Source organism: Oncorhynchus tshawytscha, linkage group LG03 (genome assembly GCF_018296145.1).
Source record: "Oncorhynchus tshawytscha isolate Ot180627B linkage group LG03, Otsh_v2.0, whole genome shotgun sequence".
Lineage (NCBI taxonomy): Eukaryota > Metazoa > Chordata > Actinopteri > Salmoniformes > Salmonidae > Oncorhynchus > Oncorhynchus tshawytscha.
Window position 1 is genome coordinate 17,304,199 of NC_056431.1, and position 16,088 is coordinate 17,320,286.

The following is a 16,088-nucleotide window of genomic DNA, read 5'->3' on the forward strand; positions in this document are numbered from 1 at the left end:
TCGCTGTTAGCATTAGCATTAGAAATAACACGTTTGCAATGTTTCTCCCCTGCCATTCAGGTGCAAGTGTCCACCCATGTTTGACGGGCCTGAGTGCCAGCAGACCAAGCACACCTTCCGCGGCCAGGGTTACGCCTGGTTCCCTCCCATCAGGCTTTGCTTTCAGAGCCACATCTCATTAGAGTTCATAACCGAGTCAGCCAATGGGCTGCTGCTCTACAACGGCCCTCTAGGCCCCACCCAGGCCGGAGAGCAGGAGGACTACATCGCTCTGGGTAAGAACAGACAGCCTACATGTAGGGCCTGAACAGAAACAACCACACCATAGTCCAACCCACTTACTCCTACTTCCTACTTTCAAGGTGTCTGGAAATTGATAGGTAAGCAATATGGGGATCGACTGGCAACCAGCACTCTTGATCAAACTTCTAGTGAAGGTGGCATACTCATATCCTCATAAGCTTGCTTGCTTCTGAAGCTAAGCAGGGTTGGTCCTGGGCAGTTCCTGGATGGGAGACCAGATGCTGCTGGAAGTGGTGTTGGAGGGCCAGTAGGAGGCACTCTTTCCTCTAAAAATTATCCCAATGCCCCAGGGCAGTGATTGGGGACACTGCCCTGTGTAGGGTGCTGTCTTTCGGACGGGACGTTAAACGGGTGTCCTGACTCTCTGAGGTCATTAAAGATCCCATGGCACTTATCGTAAGAGTAGGGGTGTTAACCCTGGTGTCCTGGCTAAATTCCCAATCTGGCCCTCAAACCATCACGGTCACCTAATAATCCCCAGTTTACAATTGGCTCATTCATCCCCCTCCTCTCCCCTGTAACTATTCCCCAGGTCGTTGCTGCAAATGAGAACGTGTTCTCAGTCAACTTACCTGGTAAAATAACAGGTTAAAAAATAAAAAATAAGCCTGCGTCATATTCAGGTCCCTATAAGCCATGTGGCTTTTATGTCAAGTCATGTCCCCCCTAATCCTAATGTCACATCCCAGTGGTTCTATATGTCCCTAAAAGATTAGTCCAGTTTGGCCTTTAGAAAGGCCTTACATAATCTGTTTGGTAGCCCAGTCGCATTAATTTATGTCATTATCGAGCCTGCTCCATGTTCCCCCGCTCCGGGGATAGCAAATCGAACATGGCTGCTGAATTGATTGCGGTGAAGCATTTTTCACTGGTTCTGCTCAACCGAGTAGCAGTGTAGAACACAGAGGTTGGTCAGGTCACACACCATGTAGTCATACACACTTTCACACGCATACTGTTAATGCAACATTAAGGCGGCTTACTCATCAATGTAACTCTGTATATTGGTGAGTCAGCCAGTTTCAAGCGCTTGGTGGCTAGATTGGCTTGTTTCCAAGAATGTGTTTGTGAAAATGACTAGATTGATTGATGGAGAGTCAGAATGTGTTTCCACTGTTATGTGATCTCAAGCCTCAAGGTGATTATCTCTCCTCATCCCTGTTTCCTATCTCTCTTCCAGAATTGAGGAATGGCGTTCCGACCCTCAGCATCAGCCATGGATCGGGATCACTGACGCTGCAGCTCCCAGCGAGATCCACCGTCACAGACCGCCGATGGCACCGCCTGGACATCGTCAGTGACGGAAAGGTCCAGACATATTCCCAGAATGGTTGGGAGGAGGGAATGGTTGGGGATTGGGGAATAGCCAAAGGGGGAATCCTCATTGGGATGCTTACATTATGAGCTAGGACCTGACTGAACGTGACAGTGGTGCTATATGATGTGTTTAATCTAGGCAGTTCAACTGATCCTAGACCAGTGTTCGGGGACAGTGGTGAATGAGGTGGAGGGTCTAGTGGTGGAGGTGCTGGAGACAGACCAGTCTGGCTGCAAGGCTTCTGGAGAGACCCCTGGCAACCTGAGGTAAGAGGAGACAACTGTAGACCACTAGATTACTACAGACCACTGAAGACCACCAGTGACCACCCATATTTTGCACAAGCTAGCACTAGCTGAGTTTCTATCCAATTGGCGACAGATTTTCATGTGAATATTCTAAAATCAGCTAAACAAAAACTGATGACAGTGCACATAAAAATATATTTTGCGGTCAAATTCCCACGTACTGAATACAAAAATACAAGTTAAATGGTATTTTAAACTCTACTGATGGTTTTCTCTCAAAAAATGTTTTTGTTATATAGCGAGTGTGCCCACTCTGGTATTGACATGTGCGCTCTAGCCAATAGCGCTATCTGCACGCTGTTGACTAGAGAGCACATATAGCCTACATGATGAGATTATTATTGTCACGTTCTGACCGTTATTTCCTTTGTTTTGTCTCTATTGAGTTGGTCAGGGCGTGAGTTGGGGTGGGCAGTCTATGTTTTGTGTTTATATGTTTGGTTTCTGTTTCGGCCTAGTATGGTTCTCAATCAGAGGCAGGTGTCGTTAGTTGTCTCTGATTGAGAATCATACTTAGGTAGCCTGGGTTTCATTGTTGGTTTGTGGGTGTTTGTTTCCTGTGTCAGTGTTTGTGCCACACGGGACTGTTTCATTTATATTCACTTTGTTATTTTGTATTGTGTCATGTTCAGTTTATACTATTAAAACATGGACACTTACCACGCTGCATTTTGGTCCGATCCTTGCTACACCTCTTCAGACGAGGAGGAGGAAATATGTTGTTACAGAAACACCCACCAACAGAGGACCAAGCGGCGTGGTAATGGGAAGCAACAACAGCGGCCGAAGACACAGGACTCATGGACTTGGGGGGAAATTCTAGACGGGAGAGGACCCTGAGCACAGCCAGGGGAATATCGCCGCCCCAAAGCAGAGATGGAGGCAGCGAAGGCAGAGAGGCGCTGGTATGAGGAGGAAACCCGAGATTCAGCCCCAAAAATGTCTTGGGGGGAGGCACATGGGGAGTGTGGCGAAGCAAGGTAGGAGACCTGCGCCAACTTCCCGTGCTTACCGGAGAGCGAGAGGGACCGGGCAGGCACCGTGTTATGCTATGGAGCGCACGGTGTCCCCGGTGCGGGTGCATAGCCCGGTGCGGTACATTCCAGCTCATCGTATAGGCCGGGCTAGAGTGGGCATCGAGCCAGGTGCCATGAAGCCGGCTCTACACATCTGGTCTTCAGTGTGTCTCCTTGGGCCGGCGTACATGGCACCAGCCTTATGCATGGTGTCCCCGGTTCGCCAGCACAGCCCACTGCGGCCTATTCCACCTCAGTGCCCAGTGCACGGTCCGGTCTATCCAGTACCACCTCCACGCACCAGCCCTCCGGTGGCAGCCCCCCGCACCAGGCTGTCTCTCCGTCTTCTGCCTACAGGGTCTCCCGCCTGTCCAGCACTACCAGAGCCTTCCTCCGCTCCAGCGCTGCCAGAGTCTCCCGTCTGTCCAGAGCAGCCAGAGTCTCCCTTCTGTCCAGAGCCACCAGAGTCTCCCGTCTGTCCAGAGCCGCCAGAGTCTCCCGTCTGTCCAGAGCCGCCAGAGTCTCCCGTCTGTCCAGAGCCGCCAGAGTCTCCCGTCTGTCCAGAGCCGCCAGAGTCTCCCGTCTGTCCAGAGCCGCCAGAGTCTCCCGTCTGTCCAGAGCCGCCAGAGTCTCCAGAGCCCCAGAGTCTGTCTAGAGCCGCCAGAGTCTGCCGTCTGTCCAGAGCCGCCAGAGTCTCCCGTCAGTCCAGAGCCGCCAGAGTCTCCCGTCAGTCCAGAGCCGCCAGAGCAGCCAGTCTGTCCTGAGCCGCCAGAGCCGCCAGTCTGTCCTGAGCCGCCAGAGCCGCCAGTCTTTCCTGAGCCGCCAGAGCCGCCAGTCTGTCCTGAGCCGTCAGTCAGCCAGGAGCCACCAGAGCCGTCAGTCAGCCAGGAGCCGCCAGAGCCGTCAGTTAGCCAGCAGCTGCCAGAGCTGTCAGCCAGCCAGGAGCTGCCAGAGCCGCCAGCCAGCCAGGCGATGCCAGAGCCGTCAGTCAGCCAGGCGATGCCAGAATCGCCCTTCACTCCAGAGCTGCCGGAGTTTCCCGCCTGTCCAGCGCTGCCGGAGTCTCCCGCCTATTCGGGACCCATGTCTAGGGTCCCCAGTCCAAGGTCGGTGGCGAGGGTCGCCGTTTTAAAGAGGCCACGGAGGCGGGCGAAGAGGCGCATTAGAACTCTGGTGAAGTGGGGTCCACGTCCCGCGCCAGAACCGCCACCGTGGACAGACGCCCACCCAGACCCTCCCCTATAGGTTCAGGTTTTGTGGCCGTTTCCGCACCTTTGTGGGGGGGGTACTGTCACGTTCTGACATTTATTTCCTTTGTTTTGTCTTTATTTAGTTGGTCAGGTCATGAGTTAGGGTGGGCAGTCTATGTTTTGTGTTTCTATCTTTGGTTTCTGTTTCGGCCTAGTATGGTTCTCAATCAGAGGCAGGTGTTGTTAGTTGTCTCTGATTGAGAATCATACTTAGGTAGCCTGGGTTTCACTGTTGGTTTGTGGGTGTTTGTTTCCTGTGTCAGTGTTTGTGCCACACGGGACTGTTTCGTTTATATACACTTTGTTATTTTGTATTGTGTTCAGTTTATACTATTAAAACATGGACACTTACCACGCTGCGTTTTGGTCCGATCCTTGCTACACCTCTTCAGATGAGGAGGAGGAAATCTGTCGTTACAATTATTTTGGACAAAAGAGCGTGATTATTTATATTTGTCAATTGGCAGCCAAGCATCGAACATCATGTCACCAGAATAAGACCCTGGATATTTATTGGAAAGGAGCATCACGGTGCACTTTCACCACCCTGTGAAGTTCATCACCAACCTATTTCATCTGTAGCCTAATAAATTGCTTGCTTTCTCAACGAGTCGTAGTGGGAGTACTACAAAACCTGTCATTGCGTGACTCCAAGTTTACTTCAATATAATGATTTATTATATTAATATTTGTGCATAAAAGCGTTTTTATCGACATTTCTCGTATAATTAACTTTACCGACACATAAAGCTTTTTTTTTTTTTGTCGAGATTTGGAAAGTTTACCGAAATTTTTTTCCATCAGGCCTGTCATGACATTTTTGATCCATCATGTACTATGCTTGTGAAAAATGTTGGATGGAAACCAACCTTCATCTCCCTTTCCTCCCCATCCCAGGTTCTTGAATGTGAACCAGCCTCTCCAGCTGGGTGGGGTGAAGGTGACCTCCACACACAGACGCTACAAAGCTTTCACTGGCTGCTTCAGGAACCTGGTGGTCGATAGCAAGGTAACCTCTCTACCCTAACCTCTCTCTTCCCCCCCCTCCCTTGCTTTCTCTTTCTTTCTCTCCCTCTGCATTAAAGTCACACCTCCTCCTCTTCCTCCACCACCTTTTATTCCCCACTTCTCTAGTAGTTCTATCCTTTCCTCACTGTCACAGTGTTTTCATGCTCCCCATCAGAGTGACAGAGCTGTCTATCCGATCAGACTGATAGTGACAGGTTTATGAACAGAGCTGAGAGGAGGCGGAGACTGGCAGCTGTATTAATATACCTGGGAAGAAGAGATGCTTTTTAAAAGTCTGTTTACTCTATGGGGTTGTCAATATTCATTTGTTTGTGAGTGGGTTTTTCCTACAGTGTTTTGAGAGGCAGTGTATGTGTCTTCCAGTTGGGAGAGTGTTAGCTTCTCTGTCTCTTTTGCGACTTGTGTGTGGGAGCGTGTCAATCTCTTTGTGTCTTCTATTGGCACTGGCTGAGAGTGCCGGGGGAGAGAGTTGGCCAGAGTTGGGAGAGTTGACGGTCGTTTGAGCACAGCTTATGAACTGAGGCCAAAAAACGATTTCGAAGTCCAAATAAGAAATAAATTAAAAGAACATCTCCTCCATAAACTATTCCTGAAAGCAGATTAGCTTGTGTGGTTTTGCGTCACTGCTGGGAAATATGAAAGGGAGGGAACACGGGAATGGAGTGGTGGCCATTTTGGCTCAGACGGTTGACAGTTGACCATAAACAGTCCTATGTTTGACATGAAAGTTAGGGGAGAGGAGGACAGCATGAGTGATAACCATTTTGGATCAGACAGTTGACTATATACAGCAACAGTAATACCCATTTTGGCTCAGGAAGTTGAACATATAAACCCTTATTTGACATGAGGTGTGAAATGAGAGGATCACAGGGCAGCAATGACATCCATTTGGGCTCAGACTGTTGACATAAAGCCCCTTTGTAACAGAAATGTTGATAACTGACTCTGAGGGCTCTCTTTATGCTTCTCTAAGCTGATATTTCACCTATAATGTACATCTCTCTCTGGAGGTGTATGACCTGGGAATTCCGGGGGAGAGCTTGGATAGTTCCCCAGGCTGTAGCCTGACAGACGGGGTGTGTGTGACAGCAAGTGGACCCTCCTGTGGCGTCCACGGAACCTGCCTGGGCGAGTGGGGCTCCTTCAGCTGTGACTGTCACCCCGGGTACAGCGGGCACAAGTGTGACATAGGTAGGTGACTTTTCTGGTGGACTGGTTCTTCACAGCAGTATTTTGGTGTGTGAATGTGTGTGAGAGAGAGTATTAACTATATCGCCTCTCTCCCCTGTAGCTCTGCCAGAGTGGTCCTTCGTCAGGGACAGTATGCTACGCTACCAGCTGAGGGGGGGAGGTAGCCCCCGTCGTACACACATCCAGCTCCTGCTCCGCACGCGCTCCTCCACTGGCACCCTGCTCTCCATGACATCCCACGATGCCAACGAGTACATCATCCTGGAGGTCAGTGCCCTGCTGTAACATCACTCACAGGATCCAATTTAGTCAATTGGAAAGTGAAAAGTGGCTGATTTTTGCTGATGTCCTGATGTCCTCTCTCCGCTCTCTCAGATCGTAGACGGCCACCTGTCGGTGCATGCCAACCTGGGCGACGGTGCCCACTCCCTCCGCCTGGCCAGCCAGCGAGTCGATGGGGGCCAGTGGGTCCTCGCCAGCTTGTATCGTCACGACAACCTCTTCACGCTGCGCCTGGAGCAGGGTGGTGGCTCGCGGGAGGTCAGGGCCTGGATGGGGAACAGGCGGGAGATTGTAGTGCACCCCTCCAGTGTGCTGCTGGGAAATGGACCAACCCTGGGACAATCTGCTGACTTCCAGGGTAAGATTGTCTCCTCTTCTGTCCTTTCCATGCTTTCTCTACTGATTCTCTCTTCTTTCTCCCCTGTCTCCTCTTTGTCTCAATCTATTCTCCTGTCTCATTTCATCCTCTCTTCTCATCATTTCACCTCATCCTGTCTACTCCTCCCCTCCTCTCTACTGTAATGAGCTCCTCTCTCCTTGTCTCTCCCTGGGTGTGTCTGCCCTCTACCTCTCAGTGTGGGTATCTTTGGCTGGGTCAATAAGCCACAGGTCCATGTCAAGGAATGACTGATCTTTCTGTCTTCATTTTGTTCTATATTATTTACTCAATCTTTCCCTTTTTCCCTTTATTTTACTTTACCAAGGTAAATACATTTCTTAGAAACAGCAATTTACAAAAAACAGTTCTCTCTCTCCCTCTCTCATTTGCAGGCTGCTTGCGCGATGTGAGGCTGAACGGCCACTCCCTCCCTCTGGATGGTCAGAGTACAGAGTTCAGTACAGTGTTGGAGCGGAGGGGGGTGACCTCCGGCTGTCACTCAGACGCCTGCAGTGCCAAGCCCTGCCGCAACCCCCTCTACTGTGTGGACCTGTGGAGGAAACACCAGTGCAGGTGTGTGAGGCTTGCTCCACACACACACACACACACACACACAAACATTTAAACACGTACAAGCACTCTCTCACACACACGCACACAATCTTACAAATGCTAAGGACACAGACATAGTTAAAAGAACAAACCTGTTCTCTGTCCTCTCTCAGGTGTCCAGGTGGGCAGGTGACGGTGACAGACGAAACATCAGGCCACCACCGCTGTGTACCCTCCCCGTGTGGACCCTCAGCCTGCCGTAACAGGGGCACCTGCCACGCCCTGACCCCCGACAGCTGGCAGTGCCGTTGCCCCGAGGGGTTCAGAGGTCAGCGGTGTGAGGTGGGCCAGATGAAAGCCCACCGTATGGCCGCCCTCAGCCCGGGCTCCATCCTGGTCATCAGCATGTGTCTGCTCGTCTTCTTCGGTAAATATGTGTGACTAAAACCCTCTCTTCACATGACCTTTCACCCTTCATATAGTGAGCTGTTTTTACAGAACATTGAGCGTGCAACTTGTTATGGCTGCAATCCCAATACTGGGATCGATATGACAACTACCAGTGAAAATAGAGGGCGCCAAATTCAAAACACAGAAATCTCATAATTACAATTCCTAAAACATACATGTGTCTCATCATTTTAAAGGTAATCTTGTTGTTAATCCCACCAAAGGTTCCGATTTCAAATAGGCTTTTCAGCGAAAGCACTACAAACGATTATGTTAGATCTCCACCAAACCACAATAAGCACAGCCATTTTCCTGCTAAATATAGCATTCACAAAAAGCAGAAATAAAGATGAAATTAATCACTAACCTTGAATTATCTTCATCAGATGACACTCTTAGGACTTCATGTTACTCAATACATGCATGTTTTGTTTGATAAAGTTCCTATTTATATTAAAAAAATCTGAGTTTACATTGGCTTATTAGATTCACTAGTTCCAAAAACATCAAGTGATTTTGCATAGCCACATCGTTTCAACAGAAATACTCATCATAAATGTAATTGATAATACAAGTTATACACATGGAATTATAGATATACCTCTCCTTAACCTCTTGATGCTACCCATCCCGGATCCGGGATCGTGACTACGGCTCAAGCTCATTAGCATAACGCAAAATGCGAAAGAATATTCTTATACATATTTAACCTCCACACCTACACAAGTCCAATAGCTCAAATGAAAGATAAACACCTTGTTCATCTACCCAGCAAGTCAGATTTCTAAAATGTTTTACGGCGAAAACATAGCACACATTTATATTAGACCACCACCGAAACAAAAGGCAAGCGGCGGCCATTTTGTCCCAGAAAATATAAAATTTAAAAGTAGGATTAAAAAATAAATAATTCACTAACCTTTTGAAAATCTTCATCAGATGACAGTAATATTACATGTTACACAGTACATTTTTTTTTTCAATAATATGCCATTAATATCCATAAATCTCTGTTTACAATGACGACATTTCAAAAAATGCTACTCAAAATGTCCGGAGAAATTATGATAGCTCCGACAGATAACGTCAGATAACAAGCAATAAACATGACTAAATATACATGTTCTACATATAGTTACAAAGATACACTTCTTCTTAATACAACCGCAGTGTTACATTTATTTTTAACGTTACAGAATTCGTTCACTAGTCTATGCTATGAGTCAGCGCTCAGATATTAGCAGTGTCTCCTCTACGTTTGGAGTCCACAGAAACCCAAAATAACCACATAAATATTCCCTAACCTTTGATGTTCTTCGATCAGAAGACGTAGAAGGAGTCATACTTACCCAATACATCGTTTGGTTTCAAGTTGTGCGTCTTTGTATTAGCATATGCTAACAGCTTCAGCTGAAATGCACCCAAAATAACTTCTGCTCCTTCTGGTCCCGCACTCTTGCGCATCAAACTTCAAAATTACATATTATATGTTGACTAAACTGGTCAAACTAAGTGCAGAATCGAGCAAAATGATGTTTTTATCATGTAAAACAATGATAATCGCAAACAAACGAACCGGCTTCAACTGGTGTCTATTGGAAAAGAACGTTCTCCAAATCGGCCGCGCGCAATAGAGTGCATGTATGTGAGAGTGACCCGGGCATTTTCGCCCGCCAAAGGATGAGGGAGCGTGAAATTCAAACAATGAACGTGCCAATTGAAAGCAGACATCGCGCTGAACAAATACATACTGTTCCCAGATCGGTAGCTGCCTGGGAAGGGTGGGGGCGATGACGTCAAAGTTGACCCAACTTTTCTCTTGACAAGAGAGAGTTTGGGAGAAAGGCTGCCCTGCGAGTTCTGCTTTACATACAGACATAATTTAAACGGTTTTAGAAACTTTAGAGTGTTTTCTATTCAATAATTATTATTATATGCATATATTAGCAATTTTGGAAAAAAATATTTTCAGTTTACTATGGGCACGCACTTCCTCCAAAGGGGGCAGTATTCAGCCATAAGCTCAAGAGGTTAATGCAACCGCTGTGTCAGATTTCAAAAAAGGTTTACGGAAAAAGCAACACATGCAATAATCTGAGACGGCGTTCAGAATAGAAGCCAAATTAGCCGCCATGTTGGAGTCAACAGAAACCAGAAAATACATGATAAATGTTTCCTTACCTTTGATGAACTTCATCAGAATGCAGCCCTAGGAATCCCAGGTCCACAATAAATGCTTGATTTGTTCGAAAATGTCCGTTATTTATGTCCAATTAGCTACTTTGGTTAGCGCGTTTGGTAAACAATTCCAAAGTCACAAAGCGCGTCCACTATAACGTGACGAAATGTCCAAAAGTTCTGTAACAGTCAGTAGAAACATGTCAAACGATGTACTGAATCAATCTTTAGAATGTTGTTTACATATATCTTGAATAACATTCCAACCGGAGAATTAGAATGACTTCAGATGACCGGTGGAACGCAGGTCCTTCCCCTGTGAAAGCGCATAGTGAATGCATGGTCAACTCGTGGCAGTGGTGACTATTTCCTGTGTCATTCGAACCCCCTTTACATTAGAGTCATAAGACAAAGTTCTATTGACTGTTGACATCTAGTGGAAGGCGTAGGAAGTGAAAACTCATCCATATCTCACTGTAATTTCAAAGAGAGCTTGGTTGAAAATCTGCCACCCCCAGAAAAAAAACAGAAAGTGGAATTTCTCAGGTGTTTGCCTGCTATATGAGTTCTGTTATACTCACAGACATAATTCAAACAGTTTTAGAAACTTCAGAGTGTTTTCTATCCAATACTAATAATAATATGCTAATATTAGCAACTATGACTGAGGAGCAGGCCGTTGAATATGGGCACCTCTGTGCACCTTTCAGCCAAGCTACTCAATACTGCCCCTGCAGCCATAAGAAGTTAAAAGATCGAAGAGTAGCCATTATAATGCTGTCCATTCGCAGCATTGATAAACACTATATAGATAGATGTCTAATTACAGTTGAAGTCGGAAGTTTACCTACACTAAGGTTGGAGTCGTTATAACTAGTTTTTCAACCACTCCACACATTTCTTGTTAACAACTATAGTTTTGGCAAGTCGGTTAGGACATCTACTTTGTGCATGACACAAGTCATTTTTCCAAAAATTGTTTACAGACAGATTGTTTAGCTTATTATTCACTGTATCACAGTTCCAGTGGGTCAGAAGTACATATACTAAGTTGACTGTGCCTTTAAACAGCTTGGAAAATTCCAGAAAATTATGTCATGGCTTTAGAAGATTCTGATAGGCTAATTGACATCATTTGAGTCAATTGGAGGTCTACCTGTGGATGTATTTCAAGGCCTACCTCCAAACTCAGTGCCTCTTTGCTGGACATCATGGGAAAATCAAAAGAAATCAGCCAAGACATCTGAAAAATTGTAGGCCTCCCCAAGTCTGGTTCATCCTTGAGAGCAATTTCCAAGCGCCTGAAAGTACCACGTTCATCTGTACAAATAATAGTACGCAAATATAAACACCATGAGACCATGCAGCCATCATACCATTCAGGAAGGAGACGCGTTCTGTCTCCTAGTGATGAACGTACTTTGGTGCGAAAAGTGCAAATCAATCCCAGAACAACAGCAAAGGACCTTGTGAGATGCTGGAGGAAACAGGTACAAAAGCATCTATATCCACAGTAAAATGAGTCCTATATCGACATAACCTGAAAGGCCGCTCAGCAAGGAAGAAGCCACTGCTCCAAAACCGCCATAAAAAACACCAGACTACGTTTTGCAACTGCACATGGGGACAAAGATTGTACTTTCTGGAGAAATGTCCTCTGGTCTGATGAAACGAAAATAGAACTGTTTGGCTATAATGACCATCGTTATGTTTGAAGGAAAATGAGGAGGCTTGCAAACCGAAGAACACCATCCCACGGGGGTGGCAGCATCAAGAGGGTGCTTTGCTGCAGGAGGGACTGGTGCACTCCACAAAATAGATGGCGTCATGAGGTAGGAAATGTATGTGGATATATTGAAGCAACATCTTAAGACATCAGTCAGGAAGTTAAAGCTTGGTCGCAAATGGGTCTTCCAAATTAACAATGACACCAAGTATACTTACAAAGTTGTGGCAAAATGGCTCAAGGACAACAAAATCAAGGTATTGGAGTGGCCATCACAAATCCCTGACCTCAATCCTATAGAATATTTGTGGGCAGAACTGAAAAAGTGTGTTCGAGCAAGGAGGCCTACAAACCTGACTCAGTTACACCAGCTCTGTCAGGAGGAATGGGCCAGAATTCACCTAACTTATTGTGGGAAGCTTGTGGATGGCTACCCAAAACGTTTATCCCAAGTTAAACCATTTAAAGGCAATGCTACCAAATACTAATTGAGTGTATGTAAACTTCTGACCCACTGGGAATGTGATGAAAGAAATAAAAGCTGAAATAAATCATTCTCTCTACTATTATTCTGAGATTTCACATTCTTAAAATAAAGTGGTGATCCTAACTGACCTAAGACAGGGGATTTCTACTAGGATTAAATGTCAGGAATTGTGAAAAATGAAGTTTAAATGTATTTGGCTAAGGTTATGTAAACTTCCGACTTCAACTGTAGATGTATGTCGAAGCGAGGGCAGGGGAAATAGACTAGAGACTAGAGGGCCATTCAGTGACATGTGACAGGTAGCGAGGTTTGTATGAGCCCCTGACGGGTATGGCTGTGTGATGTCAGACTGGCAGTGCCCCCGAGGGCCCCTCTGTCAACGCTGACGGCCCTGATACACGACGTAGAGAGATCATAGCCCCATGCCAGGGAAAGAAGAGGGGGATGAGAAGACTAACATAAACATCTGAGTGCTAAATCTAGAAACGTCAAGCGAGATGAGGAAAAGGGTAAAGTAGCTGCAGTGGTGAATGTCTACAAATCAGTGATATATGATGGTTAGACTTGCAGGGAGAATGAGGAGGGGAAATTGAGAGGGATGGAATGAAGGGAGAGGGGAAAAGACCGTGTAGGATTGCCTGAGGGACAGCGGATGGCCAACAGAAGACAAGAGGTGAACGTGAAAAGGATAGGTTTTGCTTCATCTCTTTCCCTTCAACACTCAGATGCATGTAGAGTACAGTAGTGTTATCTCTCATTCTCTTCCATCCACTATAATGACTGAACTGTTGCCTTTCTCTGTGTCCTGTAGCTGTGCTGGTAGCTGTGACAGTGTGGAACCAGAAGGGCAGTCGTAGTAAGTTCCAGAAGAGGGGCGTGTACCACATCCCTGCAGAACACCAGAGCTGGGAGGACATCAGAGAGAACATCCTCAACTACAACGAGGAGGGAGGAGGAGAGCAGGACCAGGTATACACACACACACACATACATACATACACACATACATATACACACACACACATACAAACACACACACAGGTCAGAAATTGCAGCACAGTGAAATGATCTACGTCGCTGTTCATTGAGATGAATTTCTAAATTGACCACTAGATAGTACCATTTACTTATTTTTCATACTTATGTTTTTAATTTGATGCCATTTCATCCCTCCAGAATGCCTATGATATCACAGAACTGAAGAGGCCCCTGTGTTCCAGCCTGTCCCAGTCCTCATCCTGCACCACCGCCCCTCTCATCAAGTCCTCCCAGGGCTCCCAGGAGGAGGTGCACCCTGCTGGCTCAGCCTGCAGCTCAGGGACCCCCTACCTCCACATCCCCCACCACCACCACCGCCATCATCACCACGCTAGCAATGCTAGCTATACGAATGATAGTAATGATGCGCATGCTAGCTCCGTGGGCCTCTGCCCCATGGACTTCAAGAGCTACGTGGCGCGCATCATCTGGGAGGCCGACAACGACAGTCAGGAGTTCCCGCCGGACAGCTATCATGTCTGGAGCATCGAGGGCGCCGGGTCCCCGGTCGGTAGCCTCAGCTCGCTGGGTTCTGCTATCTCCCACGATACAGCAGAGGAAGAGGAGGGAGCAGCCTTCAGCTTCGACCGGCTATCCCACTGGGGGGACAAGTTTGAGGCTCTAAGTGAAATGTACGAGCGACCGGCGCTGGCGCTGACATACAAGGACGCTTTGTGTTACAGCCAGAGTCAGAGGAGCCATAGTCAGGACAACCTGCCACACCCTTTTTAGGGTATTCATAAACCACAACATCATACACTGCAACATTGACTGACTTAGTTCCTGCTAGTGATTGTGTCTGGTGTGTCAATGCTGGTTGGTTGTAAGGGAAACAAAGCACACAGAAAATTGGCTCCTGTTATTTTTTTCTTCATGTTGACAGGTTTGCTGAAGCTTTATGTGGTGGAAGAGGGATTACAAGTCTTAGTGAGATGAATTTATTTATTCTGTTTTATTTCTCCCGGTGAAGTGTTGAAACTGTATTTATTTTAGCTCTGAAATGATGTTGAACCAACAGGGACAATGTTGTTCTTCTACATTATCAGGACTTTGAACTTAGTATGTCAAATGTATATGTTACCGGTACCCATTTATTTTGTATTCTAACGTTTTTGTTTCAGACATCCTATTGGATAAAGACAGTCATGCCAGGGAAACGGGCAAATGGAGAAGCTCTGATTTGTTCCTTTATGACATTCTATCCTGTGACAATATATATTAACAGCATTTTTGCCCTACACAGGGGGAGTTCACCTTCTTCAGTTGAGCAGGAGGTAGATATGATCTCTAGGAGGAACTTTATATAACTAAAGGAAAAATGGATTAGACGAAGAAAGCAGTCAATCGTGTTGCTTATTCCTTGATATGTGAAGTTATGAGTAACTCATATGCAGGAGGTTCTAGACTATTGTCAAATACTTTCCCCTTCAATCACGGTCTAATTGCACTAGTGGATGATTCTCAGTGTTAATTGCAGAATCTATTTACCCAAAAATAAGTACAAACCTTAAAATGCTTAGAATGGTAAAAGCATTGTTGATCTGCCTGGTGAGAAACCTTCACTTGGCATCAATTATGTGTATTACAGAATATAGTGATGGGTTTCAGATAGGAAATATTTTTATACTCCAATATAGATATAATGAACCCAACCTTTTGTGGTGCACTGTGTTGATGTGTCTTACAAGGACCTGCTCCTTTTTTCTGTTTCTAGCTCTGTTGGTTCAGAGATGGTGTTGTGTGATGCCAATCATTTCTGAAACATCCTGTCCTATCGTCTTGGAAACAGGAGGGCAGGATGACCCCACAGTGTCCTGACAACGTCTGATGAATGTATTGTGCTAAAAGAGACAGGACATACAGGGAGGGGTTGGCTGGGGAATAGTTGTGAGTAGTCAAAGAAAAGTCGAACAGTACAATCACAGAAACTCCATTGCTGACAATTATTTTACAAATGATCTGATTGAAATGGATCTATGTTTGTTGCCGTAGAGAGACAGAAACTCCCCAAAACTAGCTCTCCAAAATGTCTTCACTTTACCATTTTGTTCTTGATCATTCTTATGTATAGCTGTATAAACAAATATCTCATTTTTTCCATGGCTGTAGAGTTACTGTGATGCACAGTGGGGACAAAGTGAGAACCAGGAACACTTCCCTAACAAACACACTGATAAAATCCCTTCTGGCTATTGTCTCCACATTTCAAATTACTGGGGGTGCCTTTTGTACGCTGGTGTTTGGTCCAATTATTGACTGCACCCTTACATTTTTCCCCTATATAACTTAACTGCAGTTGCTATGTTTGCATATATTAACCTAAAATTATAGATACAATGGATAAATGTGGTTGCAGCCGTTCAGTGATTTTGATCAGGACACACATGGACTCCAGAACTCACAAACCCAGTAAGGCTTCACTCCTCGCAGCCCAACATCCCTACTTACTGTATTCAGGACTCAAGGTTCTTGCCCCCATGTTATTATGCATAAATAATGTACATATCTAACGTTTTATAGCAACCTAACGTCAGATATTCATTTTGTATATTACTTTTATTAAAAATAGCTTTTCTTC

The 16,088-nt window shown here is 46.0% G+C and overlaps 1 protein-coding gene across 1 annotated transcript in view; it reads left to right on the plus strand.

Moving 5' to 3' along the window:
- LOC112222546 (neural-cadherin-like) overlaps positions 1-16,088 on the plus strand; it is a 145,060-nt gene extending 128,972 nt beyond the window's left edge. Inside the window, exons 24-34 of the mRNA XM_042311047.1 lie at positions 61-275; positions 1,484-1,611; positions 1,760-1,887; positions 5,093-5,204; positions 6,238-6,418; positions 6,519-6,685; positions 6,794-7,058; positions 7,472-7,652; positions 7,805-8,058; positions 13,284-13,441; positions 13,649-16,088. Coding sequence (XP_042166981.1) covers positions 61-275; positions 1,484-1,611; positions 1,760-1,887; positions 5,093-5,204; positions 6,238-6,418; positions 6,519-6,685; positions 6,794-7,058; positions 7,472-7,652; positions 7,805-8,058; positions 13,284-13,441; positions 13,649-14,242 — 2,383 coding nt within the window. The 3' untranslated portion in view covers positions 14,243-16,088. The remainder of the gene's footprint in view (positions 1-60; positions 276-1,483; positions 1,612-1,759; positions 1,888-5,092; positions 5,205-6,237; positions 6,419-6,518; positions 6,686-6,793; positions 7,059-7,471; positions 7,653-7,804; positions 8,059-13,283; positions 13,442-13,648) is intronic.